The 21,551-nt window shown below is 42.1% G+C and overlaps 1 protein-coding gene across 1 annotated transcript in view; it reads right to left on the bottom strand.

The window, feature by feature from the left end:
* The window catches only part of CDS1 (CDP-diacylglycerol synthase 1), a 72,815-nt gene extending 69,962 nt beyond the window's left edge, over window positions 1-2,853 (bottom strand). Inside the window, exon 1 of the mRNA XM_039217083.1 lies at window positions 2,402-2,853. Coding sequence (XP_039073014.1) covers window positions 2,402-2,518 — 117 coding nt within the window. The 5' untranslated portion in view covers window positions 2,519-2,853. The remainder of the gene's footprint in view (window positions 1-2,401) is intronic.
* Window positions 2,854-21,551: the final 18,698 nt, after the last annotated feature.

Here is a 21,551-nt window from a genome sequence, read left to right as displayed (position 1 = left end):
CATTCCAAGCTCAACCCTCCTCTCCTGTTTAAAGCTCTTCCAGTTGTCCCCATGGAGAGTGCAACTATGCTCTCCATGCTCACAATCAGCCCTGTTAGATTTCTAATAAATCTAACTAACTCGTGTGTCTGTGGGGAGGTTCCTTGAGGGGGCGGTCTTGTCATCCTTCATGTATTACTCCAAGCATTTAACAACTGGAAACACTCCCCCGCAGGTAAGACACACTTTTTCACTTGCTGACTCTCTGGAGCACAGAGCCTTCTCCCAACACGTCTCCAGGTCCTGAACAATGAGAATGCCACATCAACACCATTACAAATGGTTTAGGAGTGTACTGTAATAGCAGAATATAATAATACTTCATTAATTCCCCCAAGAGTTCTGCCTTTACTTCAACTTGAACAGAGAAGAGATTTAAAACAGTTTAAATGGACCAAATATTAACCAGCCTCTGATGTGCAAGCTGACTTTAAAACAGCCCTTGACCTGGAAAGACAGGTGCATTCAAGTATACACCCTGATAAGAAAGGACAGATAGAGGATAGAGTTCAATGTCTCAGGGCTTGCCCAGTCAAGAGTTCCTTGTGATAAACTCTAAAAGAGTACAGCAATATTTTAGACAGTTTGAAAGTGCTCATCCTTGCCTAAGGAATCTTGACAGAATGGATTGCATATGACAACATCTACTCTCAGAAAACAAAATCCAGCTGGGTGCGTATTAATGAAAACCAATAGTGCAGTGTTTATAAATAAATAAATGAGTATGCAGTAAGGTAACCCCGTCATAGATAGTTAGAGACAACAGTTCTAATGATCAAATCAAACCACAGTAGTTTCCATTTTAAGTACATTAGGTTGTTAAGAAACTAAATTAATTCAGAAGTTATTTTATGCATGGCTTCCTGAACATGTTTTCTCTTATTAAAAGCTTGTTAGCTTCTGCTGGTTAAGGAAGTCAACATGGGGAAGCTGGTATTTCCTTGATTCTAAATTATACCAGTGCTAAAACAAAACAAATCCCAACCTAATTATTTCTATTTTTGGTCTAGTTTCCAAGGCAGTTTTCACAAGAACTAGTCTCAGCCCACTGTTTCTAGCTTTGTAACACCAACCTTCAGTAACTGGAAACTGTTATATTTTGTGTAATTCCTTGACACATATGCACCATCACAGACTCTCATTCTATTCTACCTGTTATCAAGGGTAGAAAATAAATAGATCTGTCATCCCACTGATTCTACAGTTTCTTTCCTAAAATCACTGTTATATTTATTATTTCATGATGGATATCCTGTGACATTCCTACCAGGGCTTTTTAACTTGGGTTACATCAAGTTCATCAACATCAAGTTGCAGGTGGAACCCTCCGCAAATCAGAACTGCCCAGTGAGCCTCTGCTACAGGACAAACCAGAAGAAAGGGTATCAGGAAACACTTCTACTTCCAAAAGGCCACGGATTTGACCTTGGGCAATCCATTTCACTTCTGTAATTCAAACTGCAATGCTTGCTTCTAAAAAAGAATGCCTCTAGGAATAGTTTAAGAGTTTTGAGCTTCTAAAATACAATGAAATTGTATAAATAGATTTTATGAAGCAAACTATTCTCGGGTTCAATGTCCTAAACCGTCCAGTCTAAAAGGTCATAAAAGTGCTTGGTCTTCCCAAAATTCCTACTTGGACCACTGTGTTATGGAATAAGCTGAGCTTTGGCTCTTTCCCTACCTTTAAATAGAACGGGAGTTAAAAGTCCTCGTGAATTACCATATGAGGTCAAATGAAATCCACTAGTAGAGAGAAGAGCTGCACTGTCTTGGGACTCAAAAGCAGCTCAGGATTACAATAGTGTCACGTGTATGATACTCACACACACACCCCCCCCTCAGCCCCATCTATCATACAGAGAAAGGGCAGAGGAAACTAAACAGTGCTGATGGGGGAGCTCAACAAGCCTAGCCACCAGCGTCAGGATCCAATGACATGTTAGAAAGGAAGGTGCACGTCTTAACTTCAGTCCTAATAACTTTGTTCCTCTAGAGAGAAGAGGTGTTAGGTGGCAGCTACTAGAAAAGTGGCAGGTCCCAGCCTCACTCCAGCGTCGGCTTCAGACGCCAGGAAGGGGAACTGGAATGGGAAGAAACTAAACTGGAGTCAAGCTGAATCATCCAGCCTTCCTGGGCAGCGGTCGTGGTCATCCTGGGAAACGCACCGTCTCTGGTGTCCGGGTTCTCAAGCCCGCTTGAGGAAGGAGAAAATACTGCCAGGCCGGAGGAAGGCGCAGCGGGCAGCTCTGCGGCTTCCCCACACATTCCTCGGGCCCCACCCTTGCTCCCAGGTGTCCCGGCCCAAACCAGGACCCAACCCTGGTTGGCGCAGGTGTGCTCCTCTCGCGGCTCTACTCACTTTGTCACTGGTGCTCTCGGTTTCGTGGTCGCCGCCGGCCGCCTCTCCCTCGCGGGGTGGCGGCGCCGCCGCTCCCCCGGGGCCAGGGCAGCCTCCCCGGTGCCTCAGCTCCGACATCTCCCGCTCCCGCGCGGCCTCCTCCAGCGCCCCGAAACCCGGGCCGCGCGCTGGGTCTCACTGAGCGGCTGCTCTGCTCCCCCGCAGCCGCGCACTCGGCGTCCGGCAGAGAGCAGCGGCCACTAACACGCCCCCACCATGGAGGCACCGCCGCCGCGCCGGGTCACCCCCAAAACGGCTTCAACGAGCGAGCGCTCGAGGCCGCCTCCAGAGAGCGCGGCGCCGGCGGAGGGGCGAGGGGCGAGCGCCAAGGGCCGGGGTCGGGCTCGGGGCCCCCGGCCCGAGCGGAGAAGGCGGGGACGCGGCGGAGCACAGCAGCCGGTTGCCAGGTGCGCGTCTCCACGCAGAGGCCCAGGTGGGAGGAGAAGAAGGGGCGGGGAGGGGAGGAAGACGCGTGACCCGCTTTAGCGCTCCACCCGGCGCTCGCCACCGCCTCCTGGGCGCTCCCAGCCCCGCCTCCAGACTCGGGAGGCGGCTGGTCCCGGCCCCCCTACACCTTTCTCGGGGTTCCAGCCTCCCGCAGCCAGGTCACGCGCCGCAGGCCCCGCCCCGGCCCGCCCGTCTGCGCTGCACTGCGGTTCCCACAGACCCGCCTCCCTCGCGGAGCGGTGACGTCACGAGCCCCCCCTCCACGGCTCCACCCTGGTTTCCGCACGCTCACAGGTGGAGGCCTGAGAAAAGGTGGGAGCCGCGCGGGCTGGAGAAAAGGGGAGGAGCGGGGAGGTGGAGGAGGGGCGAGCACAGTGATTAGCCCGCGGTGAGGACTTGAGAACTTGGAGACCTGGTCCTCGAGCCACCGGGAGGGCTGGAAGAACTACTCGAAGACGCCTGGTAAATATTGACAGCACTGTGCACTACCCTCCTTCAAATGACCGCGGCCGCATCAGCTCCGTACACCGCGGCGTATCGGAGATTCAGAGGCGTCCCGAAGCACAAACTTGTCTGGCAGGATGGACTCGTTGACTTCGCGGCATTCTAGTCCGGTGTCATCACCTTGAAAATAGATGCAGAGAGATGCATTTACGCCGCTGGGTGTCCCAGGACGGAGTGGCCCTTTCAGTCACAAACCCAAGCTCTTGTCTCCGAGGAACTCGAGTATTGGATTTCACAAAATTCGCTGCCTAGGGTCTGAAGAGAGAACCCAGACCCGCAAATGCCGCGGAGCTCATTTACCAACCACCTAATCTGTAAGCAGTCGTGGGCCTTGGGCTGCTAAAGTTGGAACAGGAAGGGCACAAGATCCGCGTTAATTCCGTTCCAAATCCTGTTAGAAGGTGATTAGTTTTCTTGACATGTATCCACCACCTGGTCGTTACTGACAGGCTGACAAATGGGAGGGAGTGGGAGGAAGTGGGAGAGACAGGACATCACACAAATGGAACAACGTTTAACAAGACATCCTTAATAGAAATAAATCAACAACGTAAATTTCTCAAGGTCATTACTGAGAGGTGTTGAAAATAAGTAGCTGTTGTTCTGAAAATTTAATAAGAAGCAAAACCAAAAAGTCAAAGTAGGATGCATTAAAAACCAGAGCGCAAAGACATCATTTTATTTCACCAAACAAGTCTTTAAAGCTCTGAGTTCAGATTGGGTCATCATATTTTGAAAAGGTTGTGGAGAAATCAGACTTATGAGAGGGGTAACAAAAATAATAAAATATATGAAAAAAGCCCTTTGAGCGATCGTCGTGGTGTGGTTTTCTTTAAGGAACAGAACACTATGGGGTGACTAGGTTAATCCATTGTCTTCCATTTCTTTGGAGGACCAGAAATGAAGGACTGCCTGCTTGTCAAGAACATAAGGTTGAAGAGGCTGCTGAAGACAGGAGTGAAGTTTCCAGCTTTGGCTGCTTCACCCTACACACCAAAAAGGTGCATTAGAAATGCTTCATTGGTTCATTGTAGCCTTCGTGGAAGTCAAGAAGCCTGAGTTGTGCTCTCACTGATGTCACTCATTGGCTTGAGTTAGTCATGAAGGCTCAATGATCCCAGCTATAAAATGGATACTAAGGAAGACGGCCTCTGTGATCCCTTCTAGCTCACACATGATTCTGCAACTAAAGCCTAACTTTTCCAAAATCAAGTCCTTTCTTTTCCCCCTTCTTTTCAATAAAGGGAGACCTAGTTTAGCAAGGTACCTGAAAGGTTTCCTCCATCCCCTTTCTCTAGTCAACCCACTAATAGGTCCTTTGACCTCCTCCTCCTTTTGCTTCAGGAGGAAAAAAGAATGAGAGAGATGTCATTCTTTTTGCTTCAGGAGGAAACAACAGAGGAAAAAAGTACACGACAGGAGAAATAGTATTCCCTCACTTAGGTAAAGTGGGAACAAAGCACAGACGGCAAAAATAGACTGGTTTGCTACTTTACCTCACCCTTCCTGAGGCTCTGCCTACTTCCTGGATTTCAGCCAAGAGAGTTATTTCCTTCTTTTCTTCGTTGTAGTTATTGCCACTCATCGAGTGATCACACTGAGTCCAGACAGCAAGAACCAGTTTATTCATCTTCACAGACCAAGCCATTGCCACAGTGCTGGCCTGCAACCCCATATAGTTAATACATTTGTTGAAGAAGTGAATGAAGAAATGAATGAGTGGCAGAGGTATAGCATAACCAGGGAAAGGTATGTGGTATTTGGGGTCTTGTAAAAAGGTCTATTTTAGAACTAGGTAGGTACTTATTTGTCATTTTTCACTTTATATGAAAAAAGATTGATTTTAATATCTATTAAAGGGGGTTCTAGTAATGACTTGCCCATTTTTTATAAGACATATTATGATACAGTCAACCACGGCCTTACTGAGCTCTATGTTCTCAAACTCTCTTGGTGTCTTTTTTTTTAACACAATGTTACATTAGTTTCAGGTGTGCTTTTTCATTTTGATCTTTCATTTTTCTTCATTCAAGGAGCTTACATTCTTGAAGTTTATTACATTTATATTTGGTGACACAAAGTCGGGCAGATAATGGTTTCTATGTCTTCACCTGTTATTATGAGAGTTTAATCTGCTAAAGGGCATCATGTAGACCTCAAGCACATGCGGGGACTGATCACACAGGAGACATTTTGCCAATACTTCTTGGTTGGCTTATAGATTTTCTATGATAGAGATATTGGAATGATTTATAACCCTTAGCAGGGGATTTGCTAGAGGAGAAAGAGAGAGAGTACTAACATTATCATTTATATGGTTTTGATTTTTAGTTTTATGTTACTCAAAGATGGACAGACCTTGCCCAAAGTGGTAAGTGGATGAGATGGAGAGACCTGTTATCACTGTCTTCCCTGAGAATCCTCAGAATGTTCCCAGACTGATAAACATTCCTCTTGTGTGGGAATTTGAGCTGCTTCCCACATTAGAGCCTCAAAGGCGCCTGACTGGAATGTCCCCAGCTTGCCAGGGGACCAAGAAATCTTCCTCAGCCACACTCATGTTATAGCTTTCCTCGCTTGACCTGTCTTTCTCTGTTGCCCTCTGCCAGTCTATAAGTTGGAGGTAGGAATTTCCAACATAGGCCTATCAGAGAAACATTTGTGGGAAATTCCTGAAGGATAATTTGTTTACAATCTTATTTTTAAGGAAATGACACAGGAAAACAATGGTGTACCATCAGGTATGAAAGTGACGGAGTATCAGAGGTGCAAGCTAAGTAGTGCAGTTAGACGCACAGGTTTTACAAAAGGGCAGCCATGACTTTCCGTCATATCCCTGCCACCTTCTAGGTGTACCCACTTTACGTCTCAGAATACCACATACAGCTGAAGCCATATGCTAACTGACAGGACCATTATTCAAAGTTTAAGCAATAGCTCTTCATGTAATACTTCACAAAGCACCTTCACATACATTATTTATTTTACTCAACAACCCATAATTTCGACAGGACAAATATTATTATTCCCATTTTTCAAGTTAAAAAAAAAATCCAAGGTTCAGTATGTAAACTGAACTTTACGAAGGGTTTGGGACTGAAACCTAGTTTTTTTTGTACCTCAAATTCTGCCAGTCCACTGTGTGCTGCAAATAGGGAGTAGTAGGAACAAATAACTTCTAAGAGGGGGCAACTTCAACAACTAAGCACAGGAATTCTGGAACTAACCTGAGTTCAGATTCCAACTGTGCCACCTACAGGCCTGTGCCAGAAGTCAGGTAACTTAAGCCTCCTGTACCTCACTGTCCTCATGCATAAAATGAGAGCACAGGTAATCATATTTTCCTCCTGGAATTCTTATGAAGATGAAATTGGTTAACGTGTGTAAAATACTTACAACTATATCTGATCATACTGAAGGACTACGCAAATATTATCTGTGATTATGATTTATATTCTTAAAAGCTACATTTCTCAAGAACAATGTTCAACTTCTAAATTCACTGAAGCTGCAACACCCCGAAATACCTTGAAACAAAAGGGACATGCTGACATTACTTTGGCCAGGTGGGTAGAAATTATAAAACGGGGTAGGGCAACTTTACAGATAAGTACAAAGAAATCATCAGCTTGTCAAATTATTAAGTCTTTGCTTTATCCTTCAGTGGTAGTAGATTAACAAAAATGGCAGACCCTATTGTTAACTGGAATCCATTACTACCATGTAGCTTGTATATGAAATGGGGACTGCAGAGTTCCTTCTCTCTCTAGCTTCTGCACGGAGTCAGAGCAGAGTAACTCTCAGCAAATTATATTTTAGTACTTTAATTCTTTTGTAAAATAGGTAGTATACTCCCTCTCTAGCCTTATAAATTACGTTCTAAAAGAACAGGTATACGTGTGCTTTCAATACAGCATGGTTCAATGATTTTGTTACTGTTGAATCTGGCTGGATTTATATCTTTCTGGAGGTGGTCATTCAGAGAAGTGGAAGAGATTGGTTAACTGCCCTTGGAGAGGCTGAATCATGCATAAGATCTCTTTGTAAAAAAAATCCTTACTGATCAGAGAAACAAAAGCTATAGTTCATGTCTGTTGGAAAATATAACAATAACCACATTTTGCCTAAGACTCCCTTTTTAAAAAAATGTTTAATGTTCATTTGTTTTGAAAGACAGAGAGAGCATGCCAGCAAATTGGGGAGGGGTAGAGAGAAGGACAGAGAGAATCCCAAGCAGTCTGCACCATCAATGCAGAGCCAACGTGAGTCTCCATCCCATGAATTGTAAGATCATGACCTGAGCCAAAAACCAAGAGTTGAACACTGAACTAACTGGGCCACCCAGACACAGCTAAGACTCCCTTTTTATTTACCTCTCAAGCTCTCTGAAATCATAGTGTGTTTTACAGTTGCTATAAGAAAACACTTTGTCATATTTAATTGGCCATTTTATTTTTTCTTAGCAGTACATGAAATAATGGTGCATTTTTAAAATGATGGTTTCATTGAGTCAATGAAGTTGAAGTTTAATGATGGTTTAATTGAGGCAGTGAAGTTAAAGATTGACTATTGTTGGTTAAGAAGATCACATATCTTGGATTTTTGCAGATGGTCCCAATTATATGCATTTATTTTCTTTCCAGGAAAGGATATTTATTCAGCATATAACTATATATTATTAAGGTTTTAAAAATTTGAAAAACTTTTCCACTATTATATATTCTCATAGCAAAAAATAAATAAATCAAACAAAAACCAAAAATGCCTTTTGGTAGACTGGCTTTTTGAAGGCCTAATTTTTTTAATGTTTATTTATTTTTGAGGAAAGAGACAGAGAGTGGGAGCCGAGGAGGGGCAAAGAGAGAGGGAAACAGAATCTGAAGCCGACTCAGACTCTGAGATGTCAGTACAGAGTCTGAGGCAGGGCTCAAACTCACAAGCTGAGTGAGAATCCGATATTAAATCGGATTCTTTTTTTTTTTTTTGATGTCTGGATAATTATATATATATATATATATTTTACAAATAGTTTATTGTCAAATTAGTCTCCACATAACACTCAGTGCTCATCCCCACTCTCAACATGGAGAGTGCCCGCCTCCATGCCCATCCCTCCTCCCCCCCACATCCATCAGTCCTCAGTTTTTGTCAGCATTCAAGAGTCTCTCATGGTTTGCCTCTCTCTCTTTCCCCCACCATTTCCCCCCTTCTTCTCCCCCTTGTTCCTCCATCAAGTTCCTCCTAATCCTCTTATACATGCAAACGTATGATATTTGTCCTTCTCTGCCTGACTTATTTCGCTCAGCATAACACCCTCAAGGTCCATCCACGTTGCTACACATGACCAGATTTCACTGTTTCTCATTGCCATGTAGTATTCCATGGTATAGATAAACCACATCTTCTTGATCCATTCATCTGTTGATGGACACTTAGGCTCTTTCCATGTTTTAGCTATTGTGGAGAGTGCTGCTATGAACATTGGGGTACATGTGCTCCTATGCCTCAGCATTTCTGTATCCCTTGGGTAAATTCCTAGCAGTGCTATTGCTGGGTCATAGGGGAGTTCTATTGTTAGTTTCCTGAGGAACCTCCACACTGTTTTCCAGAGGGGCTGTACCAGTTTACATTCCCACCAACAGTGTAGGAGGGTGCCCGTTTCTCCACATCCTCGCCAGCATCTAGAGTTCTCTGATTTGCTCATTTTAGCCACTCTGACTGGCGTGAGGTGGTATCTCAGTGTGGTTTTGATTTGTATTTCCCTGATGAGGAGGGATGCTGAGCATCGTTTCATGTGTCTGTTGGCCATCTGGATGTCCTCTTTGGAGAAGTGTCTGTTCATGTCTTCTGCCCATTTCTTCACTGGGTTGTTTGTTTTTCGGGCGTGTAGTTTGGTGAGTTCCTTATAGATTCTGGATATTAACCCTTTATCTGATATGTCATTTGCAACTATCTTTTCCCATTCCGTTGGTTGCCTATTAATTTTCTGGGTTGTTTCCTTGGCTGTGCAGAAGCTTTTAATCTTGATGAGGTCCCAACAGTTTATTTTTGCTCTTGATTCCCTTGCTTTTGGGGATGTGTCAAGTAAGAAGTTGCTGCGGTGGAGGTCAAGGAGGTTGTTTCCTGCTTTCTCCTCTAGGGTGTTGATAGTTTCCTGTCTCACGTTCAGGTCCTTTATCCATTTTGAGTTGATTTTTGTGCATGGTGTGAGAAAATGATCTAGTTTCATTCTTCTGCATGTTGCTGTCCAGTTCTCCCAACACCATCTGTTAAAAAGGCTGTCTTTTTTCCATTGGATATTCTTTCCTGCTTTGTCAAAGATCAGTTGGCTGTATACTTTTGGGTCCACTTCTGAGTTCTCAATTCTGTTCCATTGGTCTATGTGTCTGTTTTTGTGCCAATACCATACTGTCTTGAGGATGACAGCTTTGTAGTAGAGGCTGAAGTCTGGGATGGTGATACCTCCCGTTTTGGTTTTATTTTTCAGTATTACTTTGGCTATTCGGGGTCTTTTGTGGTTCCATACAAATTTTTGGATAGTTTGTTCTAGTTTTGAGAAGTATGCTGGTGCAATTTTGATTGGAATTGCATTGAATGTGTAGAGTGCTTTAGGTAGTAATGACATCTTAACTATATTTATTCTTCCTATCCATGAGCATGGAATGTTTTTCCATTTCTTTGTGTCTTCTTCAATTTCCTTCATAAGTTTTCTATAGTTTTCATCATACAGATCTCTTGTATCCTTGGTTAGGTTTATTCCGAGGTATTTTATGGTTTTTTGTGCAATTGTGAATGGGATCAGTTTCTTGATTTCTCTTTCTGTTGCTTCATTATTGGTGTATAAAAATGCAACCGATTTCTGTACGTTGATTTTGTACCCTGCAACTTGGCTGAATTCTTGGATCAGTTCTAGTAGGCTTCTGGTGGAGTCTGTCGGGTTTTCTATGTAGAGTATCATGTCATCTGCGAAGAGTGAAAGTTTGACTTCCTCTTTGCCAATTCTGATGCCTTTGATTTCCTTTTGTTGTCTGATGGCTGATGCTAGGACTTCCAGCACTATGTTAAACAACAGTGGTGAGAGTGGACATCCCTGTCGTGTTCCTGATCTCAGGGGGAAAGCTCTCAGTTTTTCCCCGTTGAGGATGATGTTAGCTGAAGGCTTCTCATAGATGGCTTTGATGATGTTTAAGTAGGTTCCTTCTATCCCAACTTTCTCGAGAGTCTTTATTAAGAAGGGATGCTGTATTTTGTCAAATGCTTTTTCTGCATCTATTGACAGGATCATATGGTTTTTATCTTTTCTTTTATTGATATGATGGATCACATTGATTGATTTGCGAATGTTGAACCAGCCCTGTAACCCAGGAATGAATCCCACTTGATCTTGGTGGATGATTCTTTTGATATGCTGCTGGATTCGATTTGCAAGGATCTTGTTGAGAATTTTTGCATCCGTATTCATCAAGGATATTGGCCTATAGTTCTCTTTTTTTGTTGGATCTCTGTCTGGCTTGGGAATCAGAGTGATGCTGGCTTCATAAAATGAGTCCGGGAGTTTTCCTTCGACTTCTATTTTTTGGAATAGCTTGAGAAGAATTGGGATTAATTCTGTTTTAAATGTCTGGTAGAATTCCCCAGGGAAACCATCAGGTCCAGGGCTCTTATTTGTTGGGAGATTTTTGATCACTGATTCGATTTCTTCACTCGTTATGGGTCTGTTCAGGTTTTCTATTTCTTCCCGTGTGAATTTTGGTAGTGAGTGTGTGTTTAGGAATTTGTCCATTTCTTCTAAGTTGTCCAATTTGTTGGCATATAATTTTTCATAGTATTCCCTGATAATTGCTTGTATTTCTGAGGGGTTGGTTGTAATAAGTCCATTTTCATTCATAATTTTGTCTATTTGGGTGCTCTCTCTTTTCTTTTTGATAAGCCTGGCTAGAGGTTTGTCAATTTTGTTTACTTTTTCAAAAAACCAACTCTTGGTTTCATTGATCTGTTCAATTGTTTCTTTGGTCTCTATGTTGTTTATTTCTGCTCTAATTTTTACTATTTCTCTTCTTCTACTGGGTTTAGGGCGTTCTTGTTGCTCTGCCTCTAGCTCCTTTAGGTGAGCTGTTAGATTTTGGACTTGTGCTTTTTCTAATCTCTTGAAATAGGCCTGGAGAGCAATGTACTTTCCTCTTAGGACTGCCTTGGCCGCATCCCATAGATTTTGAATTGTTGTGTTTTCATTTTCATTTGTTTCCATATATTTTTTAATTTCCTCTCTAATTGCCTGATTGGCCCATTCATTCTTTAGAAGGGTGTTCTTTAACCTCCATGTTTTTGGCGGTTTTCCAGACTTCTTCCTGTAATTGATTTCAAGTTTCAAAGCATTGTGATCTGACAGTGTGCATGGTATGATCTCTATTCTTTTATATTTATTGAGGGCTGCTTTATGTCCCAGTATGTGATCTATCTTGGAGAATGTGCCATGCGCACTTGAGAAGAAAGTAAATTCCCTGGCCTCAGGATGTAAAGTTCTAAATATATCCGTCAGATCCATCTGGTCCAATGTGTCTTTCAAGTCCATTATTTCTTTAGTGATTTTCTGTCTGGTTGACCTATCCATTGCTGTAAGCGGAGTATTAAAGTCCCCTGCTATTAGCACATTCTTATCTATAAGCTTGTTTCTGTTTGTGATTAATTGTTTTAGATATTTAGGTGCTCCCATATTCGGTGCGTAGACATTTATGATTGTTAGTTCTTCCTGATGGATGGACCCTGTAATTATTATGTAGTGCCCTTCTTCATCTCTTGTGATTGTCTTTAATTTAAAGTCCAGTTTGTCTGATATAAGTATCGCTACTCCGGCTTTCTTTTGATTTCCTGTAGCATGATATATATTTCTCCATCCCCTTACTTTTAATCTGAAGGTATCTTCCCGTCTAAAATGAGTTTCTTGTAGACAGCATATTGATGGATTTTGTTTCTTAATCCATTCTGCTACCCTATGTCTTTTGATTGGAGCATTCAGCCCATTTACATTCAGTGTTATTATTGAAATATGTGGGTTTAGAGTCTTTGTATCTTTTGTAGGGTTCATGTTTGTGGTGGTGTCTCTGGTATCTTTGTTCCTTGCAACCTTTCCTTCAGAGCGTCCCCCTCAGGATTTCTTGTAGGGCTGGCTTAGTGGTGACAAATTCTTTCAATTTCTGTTTATTTGGTGAAATCAGATTCTTAACCTACTGAGCCACTCAGGTGCCCTGAGGCCTAATTTTTGATTTGGAAAATATCATCAGCAAGTGTGTTTAACAAATTATTTCATTAGTGAATCTATTATATTCCTCCATATGACAAAAGACTTTCAGTGTTAGATGTATCTCAGGTCACACCTATTGTCTGTTGCTCCTCTTATAGTTAGATTTACTTAAAAATATTTTTATCATATTTTAAGAGATTTGATATGCTCCCAAATTAATACTAATATCCCAAATTATTGCAGAGATTAAATTAACCTCCTCCGTCCCCTTAACAATAATAGATGCCTTGATCATGGAGCATTTGATGCATTTTCCTGTGTTTAAAACATCTGGGAGTGAGAAGAGACTGTACCTTCCAGGCAGCTGGAAAGAGCCTAGAACAGGAAATGGATGAGAGTATCTGGGTGGGCCAGGAATGGTCATTAACCTAAGATACTTAAGAGGGACCAAATACTGCAGTCTATGTTTTTGTCAACAAACCTGGCTTTAGCAACATATCATTCAGACTGTAAATACTGTACCGTGTGTTCAGGAAACAAATGCCAAAATGACTTAAACTGGATTTTGCCAAGTTATTTCCAGCACTTTTGAGGAAGAGATTAGTAGTACAGTAAAAAATATGTCTTACAAGGACACTGAACTTTTCGTTCGACAAAACTTTGAATTGCCTTACTTGCAAACCATATTTAGACAGCCTTGTCACTTGGCAATATTGTCAAAAGAATGCATGAATGGTATCAATTTGCATATATACGAATTAAAGAAATTACTCAGAACTATGGAATCATTGACACATATTAAAATGTTTCAAAACATCAAGACAATAAATGATTGTTAACATAGCGGTGTTAGGAAAATTTGACAAAGTTTTGGAAAGAAGCAAAGGAGATTTTTTTTTTTAATATTTATTTTAGAAAAAGAGACAGAGTGCGAGTGGGGGAGGTGCAGAGAGAGACAGAGACAGAATCCAAAGCAGGCAACAGGCTCTGAGCTGTCAGCACGGAGCCCAATACAGGGCTTGAACTCACGATCCGTGAGAACATGTCTTGAGCTGAAGTTAGACACTTAATCAACTGAGCCAGCCAGGTGCTCCAATTTTTTTTAATTAATTAATTTCTTTTGAGAGATATAGACAGTGCAAGTGGGGGCGGGGCAGAGAGAGGATGACAAGAATCCCAAACAGAGGTTCAAACTCACGAAACCGTGAGATCGTGACCTAAGCTGAAACCAAGGGTCGGATGCCTAACCGACTGAGTCACCCAGGTGCCCCTAGAAAGGAGCAAAAGCGATTTTTAGCAGTCCTTGCCATGAGTGTTGGGCACTGCCTAGCAGGTAAGCTGCGGATACTACAGAGGGTTGCACCTTTGGTTGTGCCTTAGTCATTTCAGGCTGCCATAACCAAAATACCACAAAATGCTGGGTGGCTCATTAACAATAGGAATTTATTTCTCACAGTTCTGGAGGTTGGATGTCTAAGATCAGGGCGTCACCTTGGTACAATTCTTTTAAGGGCCCGCTGTCAGGTTTCAGACTGCTGACTTCTCCGATCCTCACTTGGCAGACTCCAGAAAGAGAAAACAAACTGTCTAATGACTCTCGCAAGTCACCAGTCCCATGCATGCATGAGAACTCTCCTCAGGGCCTCATCTAATTCTTATTACCTCCCAAAGGCCCTACTTCCTAAGATCATCACATTGGGAGGTACAGTTTCAACATATGAATTTGGGTGGGAGACACACAGTCTATAACAATTGTTTGATCACTTAGGCTATTTTTAACTCTATAGGGATGAAAGTTGATTTGTGGAAAACTAATAATCGTGGACATGGTTCTTGCTTATAACAATGTAAATGAAGTTTGTCTGATAGAGAATATGTCATTTTAAGTCAAAATCCCATTTGAACTAATTTTAACATCTTTCTGGCTCCCTCATTAATTAATGCATTAAATAAAATCTTTGATGTGTTCATTTCATATTTTTATGAGATTCATGATTCATGAGTTTTGGAAATTGTACTTTAGCAACAATAATAATGCATATTTGTTTTCATTCCATAGATATTCATCTGTTTATGTAACAAACATTTATTGTGCACAAACATCAGTATACTGTGCAAGGCACTCTATGGGATTTGTAGGTAAGAACTAACTGAAATTCTAATATGTGGATTCGTATTTTTTTAAGTTTATGTATTTATTTTTCAGAGAGAGAGAATAAGAATGGGGGGGGTGCAGGCAGATATAGGGAGAGAAAGAATCCCAAGCAGGCTCCGCACTGTCAGTGCAAAGCCCAGAGCAGGGCTCAATCTTACAAATGGTGAGATTATGATCTGAGCCAAAATCAAGAGTAGGGTGCTTAACCGACCAAGCCACTCAGATGCCCCTAGATTTTTTTTTAATCTGAATACACACACCCACACACATATCCAATACAAATGATACGTGAAAGTTAAAAAGTTAAACAATATTGTATTATCTAGAGTATATAGTAAGTCTTGAAAATATACCACTTTTCCTAGACATACTCACTATTTAACTGTTTGGTGGACTTCCTTGCAGATACACACACACACACACACACACACACACAAATATATACATTAAATATTATATACATATATGTACTACATAATATTCTATAACATACTTTTTAATTTAACAATATGCCTTGGAGCATATTATTTAATAATATGCCAGCTATCAGGATGAGGAGTGAGACTTGAGTTGAAAATAGGCATTAGAGCTGCGCCTGGGTGGCTCAGTTGGTTAAGTGTCCAACTTCAGCTCAGGTCATGATCTCATGGCTTGGCTTGTGAGTTCGAGCCCCACATTGGGCTCTGTGTTGATAGCTTACAACCTGGAGCCTGCTTCAGATTCTGTGTCTCCCTCTGTCTTTGTCCCTCCCCTGCTCACACTCTATCTGTGTTTCTCAAAAATAAATAAGCATTAAAAAAAAGCAAAAAGAAAAATGGGCATTAGAAACCAGTGTATTGAAGAATTGATTCCATCTCGTTATGCCTCCTCTTCATCCATGTGCACAGAATGCTTAGCAAATATCAAGTACTTTTTCTAAAGATAATGGACCAACCCAAGAGGAAAAAAATCTCTTCAATGCCTACATCTCAACCAGTTCTCCATAGCAAATTCCCTTGGCTGACCAACCCCTTCCACAGGCAGTATCACGATCCAATATTTCTAGCTTGTTCTTTAATATGAAGGGGGGAAATGGCACCACGCATTTAAAGGAAAGCACCCTACAAAATAAAGATATAAATATCTAAGTGGTACCTGGCAAAAGTAATTTAGAAACTAGAAGAGGGAAATGTGGGTGGCTCATTCTGTTGAGCACTGGACTCTTGATTTCAGCTCAGGTCATGATCATACAATTCATGGGAGAGCTCTACACTGACAGCGTGGAGTCTGCTTGGGATTCTCTCTTTCTCTCTCTCTGTCCCTCCCCTGTACTCTCTCTCTCTCTCTCTCTCTCTCTCTCTCTCTCTCTCTCAAAATAAATAAATAACTTAAAAAAAGAAACTTGAAGAGGGGCTCCAGGGTGTCTCAGTCGGTTAAGCATCCAACTTGGGCTCAGTTCATGATCTCATGGTTCATGGGTTTGAGCCCCACATCGGGCTCTGCACTGACAGTGTGGAGAATGCTTGGGATTCTTTCTCTTTCCTCTATCTCTTCCCCTCCCTGACTCATGCTTTCTCTCTTTTTCAAAATAAATAAACCTTAAAAAGATTAAAAAGGAAGAAAAAAAAAAGAAACTAGAAGAGAATTTTGAAACAAGAACAGAGTGCTATTCTACACAAACTCTTTTTAGTTCCTGAACCCAATTCCTGTGTTGGGGGAGGGGGAGCCCCCTCCAACAGCCCGCAATTCTCAGATACCAGAAGCATGTCTGAGAATTCAACCCAATTCTGACACTATCTACCTAGAAATAGCACCGATTTTTTCAGGTTAAGAGGTCAGTCCTACAAGACTACCCCTGAGCCCCCACTTCAGATACCAGTCTCATGCCCCAGACTGTTACTTGTGCTTCTGACTAGCCCATTGCAGAGGGTTCCAATGATCTCCTCCTTGGACTTACCAGTTGTTACCTTGTACTTATGGCTAATTGGCTATAAATCAGAGATTCCCAAGACATCCTTCTTTGATTCTTTCCTTTTGCACAGAGCTCAGGGAAAGACTTATCATGTACTAGCTTACTAAAGGATATGATAGAGTGTACCAATAAACATCCAGATGAAGAGATACATAGGGTGAGGATAGGAAAAGGGCACAGCACCTCCATGCCCTCTTCAGGTGTGCCACTCTGCACATCTCCACCTGTTCGCCATCCTAAGCTAGCGGAATCCAGTCCTTTTAGGTTTTTGTGGAGGCTTCATTACATAGTCAAGATTGGCTAAGTCATTGACCATTAGCTGATTCTACCCCCAGCTTCTCTCTCCCCTCCCTGCAGGTGAGGGGGTGAGGTTGAAAGATCCAGCTTGCTAATTACATGGTTGGTCCTTCTGGCAACTACCCCCTCCCCCCCACCGTGGAATCCAAAATCACCTTCATTAGTAACGAGGCACCCATGTCACCTTTATGACTTCAGAAACTATGGATGAGGCCCAAATATATCTGAGAAATATACATATTTTTCAGAAAGCATTATATCACATCTATAAAAAGGGAAAAAAAGAATAAGAACTCTTGGAAATGGAAGATATGACTGTGAAAAAGAAAAGATTCAATAGTAGATAAATAAAACCAATAAGATCTATATCTGCAGAAAGGGGTTTATTATAAATTATTGACTCATGGGATTATGGAGGCCAAACTTCCCCATATCTGTTGTCTGAAAGCCAAAGGCCTAGGGGTGCTAGGTGGTATAGTTCTGGTTCAAACCCCAAAAGCCTGAGAATCACGGGAGCCAACGGTTTAAGTCTCAGTCTAAGTCTGAAAGCCCAGGAGCCAGGGACCAAAGATATAAATCCCTACCCAAGTCTAAGGGCCCAAGATCCAAGAGTACCAATGTCCACAAGCAGGAGAAGATCGATGTCCTAGTTCAAGCAAGAGAACAAATTCACCTTCCTCCATTTTTCAGTTCTGTTAGCTCTCAAGGATTAGATGATACTTACCCATTGGTGAGTGTGGTTTTTACTTAGTCTATGGATGGATTCAAGTGCTGCTCTCTTCTGGGTACAGCCCCACAGATGCACCTAGAAATAATGTTCTCCCAGCTCTCTGAGCACCCAGGTAAGTTGGCACATAAAGTTAACCTTCACAATGATGCAGGCCGGATCCAATCCACGTCCCACCCTTAATGGAAAGCTTGTCAGCACAACTTCTGGCTTCCCTCCAAGTTCATCTTCGGCTACTTGTCACTGCGCTGGTCTCCTTAGTGTTCCCCAGACACAGCTCCACCTCCACATCATCTACCCTTTTGGCCCCCATCTCTCATCCTTTTCATGAAGTCCACTTGAACTTCATCTCAGCTTTCTCAGTTGTGCTTCCTATGCCTACTATTTCAAATATGCAAAAGCCATTATCCTGAAGATGACAAGCAAATACACTCCAATTACCAACCAATATCCACCCTCCTAAGAAGGGTGGAGGAGGTGTGCCGGGGCAGGGGCAGAGGGGGTGGATGGGTTGGGGTATAGATTTTAAATAACTAACTTTGTTTTCCTGTCAGATGTATCTTTATAAAGGCGGTAGTTTTGTTTTTTCTTTTCAGGGATTTTGACTTCTCTTCCTGGTATTTGGTAGGTGGCCTAGTGCTTTGGTGATTAAGTGAACATGAAGGATAATAGAAATGGATGTGTCAAAGGTGACTCCAAAAGTTTTACCTCAGAGACCACCAGAGAATGACAGTCTTTGCCAAAAGCGGGAACATTGAAAAGAGCTGCTGCTTTCTCTGTTACCCCAATGGAACGGAGCAGCCGGTGAGAGCTAACAATTTTTGTGGACATGCATGTTTATTGCGATGACAATAATTCCACAGCATTGAGGCTGTGGAAGTTGTATGAGGCTGTGGTGTAAATGGGAGAACAAAGACTGAAGGTAACAGACAGGAATCACCAGCATGGAGGTGGGGGTTTGAGAGAGACACAGGATAAGTGTGCAAAAGGCTTACTGACCACGGCAGGGAAAAGGAAAGAAAACAGGGCAGCAACAAGCAAAGGACAAAGACATAAGAACAGATTCAGGATGTTACAGCATTGTGAGTCCCAGAGAAGAAAAACATTCCACAGCAACAACAGCTTAACATTTATAAACCTTTAATAATAATATGCATTATAAGTGAAATAAGTCAGTCGGAGAAAGACAAATGTCATATGATTTCACTAATACATAGAATTGAAGAAACAAAACAAATGAGCAGAATCAAAAAGAGAGAGAGGCAAACCAAGAAGCAGACTCTTATCTGCTTAAAGAACAATCAAATAAGGGCTCCTGGGTGGCTCAGTCAGTTAGGCATCCGACTTCAGCTCAGGTCATGATCTCACAGTTCGTGAGTCTGAGCCCTGCATCGGACTCTGTGCTGACTGCTCAGAGTCTGAAGCCTGCACTGGATTCTGTGTCTCCCTCTCTCTGCCCCTTCCCCACTCTCTCTCTCTCTCTCTCAAAAATAAACATTAAAAACATTAAAAAAGAACAATCAGATGGTTACCAGAGGGAAGGGGGATGGAGGCATGAGTGAAATCGGTGATGGAGATAAAAAGAGTACATTTATTGTGATGGGTGCTGAGTGACGTATGGAAGTGTTGAATCTCTATATTGTACTCCTGAAATTAAAATTACCCTGTATGTTAACCATACTGGAATTAAAATAGAATAAAAATATTTGCATGTGTGGTGCCTGCATGGCTCAGTCAGTCGAGCAGCCGACTCTTGATTTCAACTCAAGTCATGATCCCAGGGTCATGGGATCAAGCTCCACACCAGGCTCCACACTAAGCTGGAGCCTGCTTAAATTTCTCTCTCTCTCGACTCTTGAACACTGAGAACAAACTAAGGGCTGATGGGGGTGTGGGAGAGGGGAAGGGGTCTGATGGGCATGGAGGAGGGCACTTGTTGGGATGAGCACTGGGTGTTATATGGAAACGAACTTGACAATAAACTATAAAAGAAAAAAAAAATCTCTCTCCCCTCCCCCCCCCGCCCCTCTCCCCTTCTTGTGCGCTCTCTCTCACTCAGAAATAAACTTAAAAAAAAAAAGGAACATTTAAAAATTGGCATGCATTATTTCAGTTAAAATTCTCAGTTACCATGTGACCAAAGTGCTGTTATTATACCTCTTCTCACTGATGAGAAATTGATGTATGAAAGTTAAATAATTTGTCAAAAGTCACATAGCTGGTAATCAAATCAAGATTAGGGGAACCCTAGAGTCCAGGCCCTTAAGCACTACTCCAGAGGCTATGTTTGAGAATCCAGGGTTTCTATACAATTACATAGTCCTCATTGTGTACTAGGCTCTGTTATATGCCTTTTATATACTTACTGAATTCTCACGTACTTGTCAGAACCGCTATTCCCAAGTAAGTTGTAGACAGGTGCTTGTAACTCAAGACTAGGCAGTTGTTAAATAGTGGGGTTGGAATTTGAACTCTATCAGTCTGCTCCAGTATTTATTCTTTTATTATCACTTTAACATGTTTCATTTATTTGTTTTTAATTTTTTAAATATTTATTTTTGAAAGAGAGACAGAGTGCAAGTGGGGGAGGGACAAAGAGAGACAGACAGACAGACAGACAGAATCTGAAGCAGGCTCCATGCTCTCAGGTGTCAGCACAGAGCCCAACGCGGGACTTGAACTCACCAACTGTGAGATCATGACCTGAGCCGAAGTCTGACACTCAACCAACTGAGCCACCCAAGTGCCCTATTTTTTTAGAGAGCACAAGTGGGAGAGGGGCAGAGAGAGGGGGACAGAAGGTTTGAACCAGGCTCTGTGTTCATAGCACAGAGCCTAATGCAGGGATTGAACCCAGGAACCTCAAGATCATGACATGAGCCACAATCAGATGTTCAACAGCCTAAGCCACCCAGCTGCCCCCAGGACTTATTTTTTAATAAATGATTAAAAGGGGGGGGGAGAGCCATTATTCCATATTAGCAGTTAAATATATTCAGTGAAACCAAACTTTGAAAGCCACTGCCTTAACTTCTGTCAGGTGGTTCTTGCATCCCCACACTGCATCCACCTTGCAGGCTCAGCCTCCGAGAAAATTATAGTACCATATCCACTTCATGGTCTCCTGTCCCATTTTCTCCCTTTTCTCCTTCTGCTACCATTGACATTTCTGAAGGGTCCAATAGCCTCAGTTGAAAAGATTTTAGTTGCCAGTAGAAAATAGCTGACTGCCCTAATGTGACAAAAATGTTAATCGTGTAGGTATTATTTTCTTTTTTCCTTCTCCATTTTCTTTTAGATCAAACCCAAGACAAATAGTAAATACTTTCGACTGCCTCTTAGGCTAGTGTTCTTCCCTGCCCTCTCCCATGAATGGGTAGAGGAGTAGTGGCTAAAATAAAAGGTCTGTGCTTATTATGAACAGAAAGCAGGATCACCAGATTTAGTAAATAAAAATGCAGAATGTCTAGTTGAATTTGAATTTCAGATAGACAGCAATTATTTTTAGTATAAGTATGTCCCATGCTGTATTTGAAACATACCAAAAGTAAATATTCACTGTTAATCTGAAATTGAAATTTAACTAGGCATCCTCCATTTTATCTGGCAAACTGTACCAGACTGAGTTCAGATCATCTTTTTCTCTGACTTGGCAATTCAAATTAATTCAACGCAGCAACTCATTGTACAAAAGAGAAATGGTACAAAATGTTGCCTCTGAGATTCTGTTCCATTTGAATTCACTTGGAGATATATATAAACCACACTTCCTGAGTAGTCTGATACTGG

The sequence above is a fragment of the Hyaena hyaena genome, unplaced genomic scaffold, assembly GCF_003009895.1.
Source record: "Hyaena hyaena isolate Hyena2069 unplaced genomic scaffold, ASM300989v1 scaffold_664, whole genome shotgun sequence".
Taxonomy (NCBI): Eukaryota; Metazoa; Chordata; class Mammalia; order Carnivora; family Hyaenidae; genus Hyaena; species Hyaena hyaena.
The sequence above is the reverse complement of the archived record's forward strand: the minus strand, read 5'-3'. Positions and strand labels throughout refer to the sequence as shown.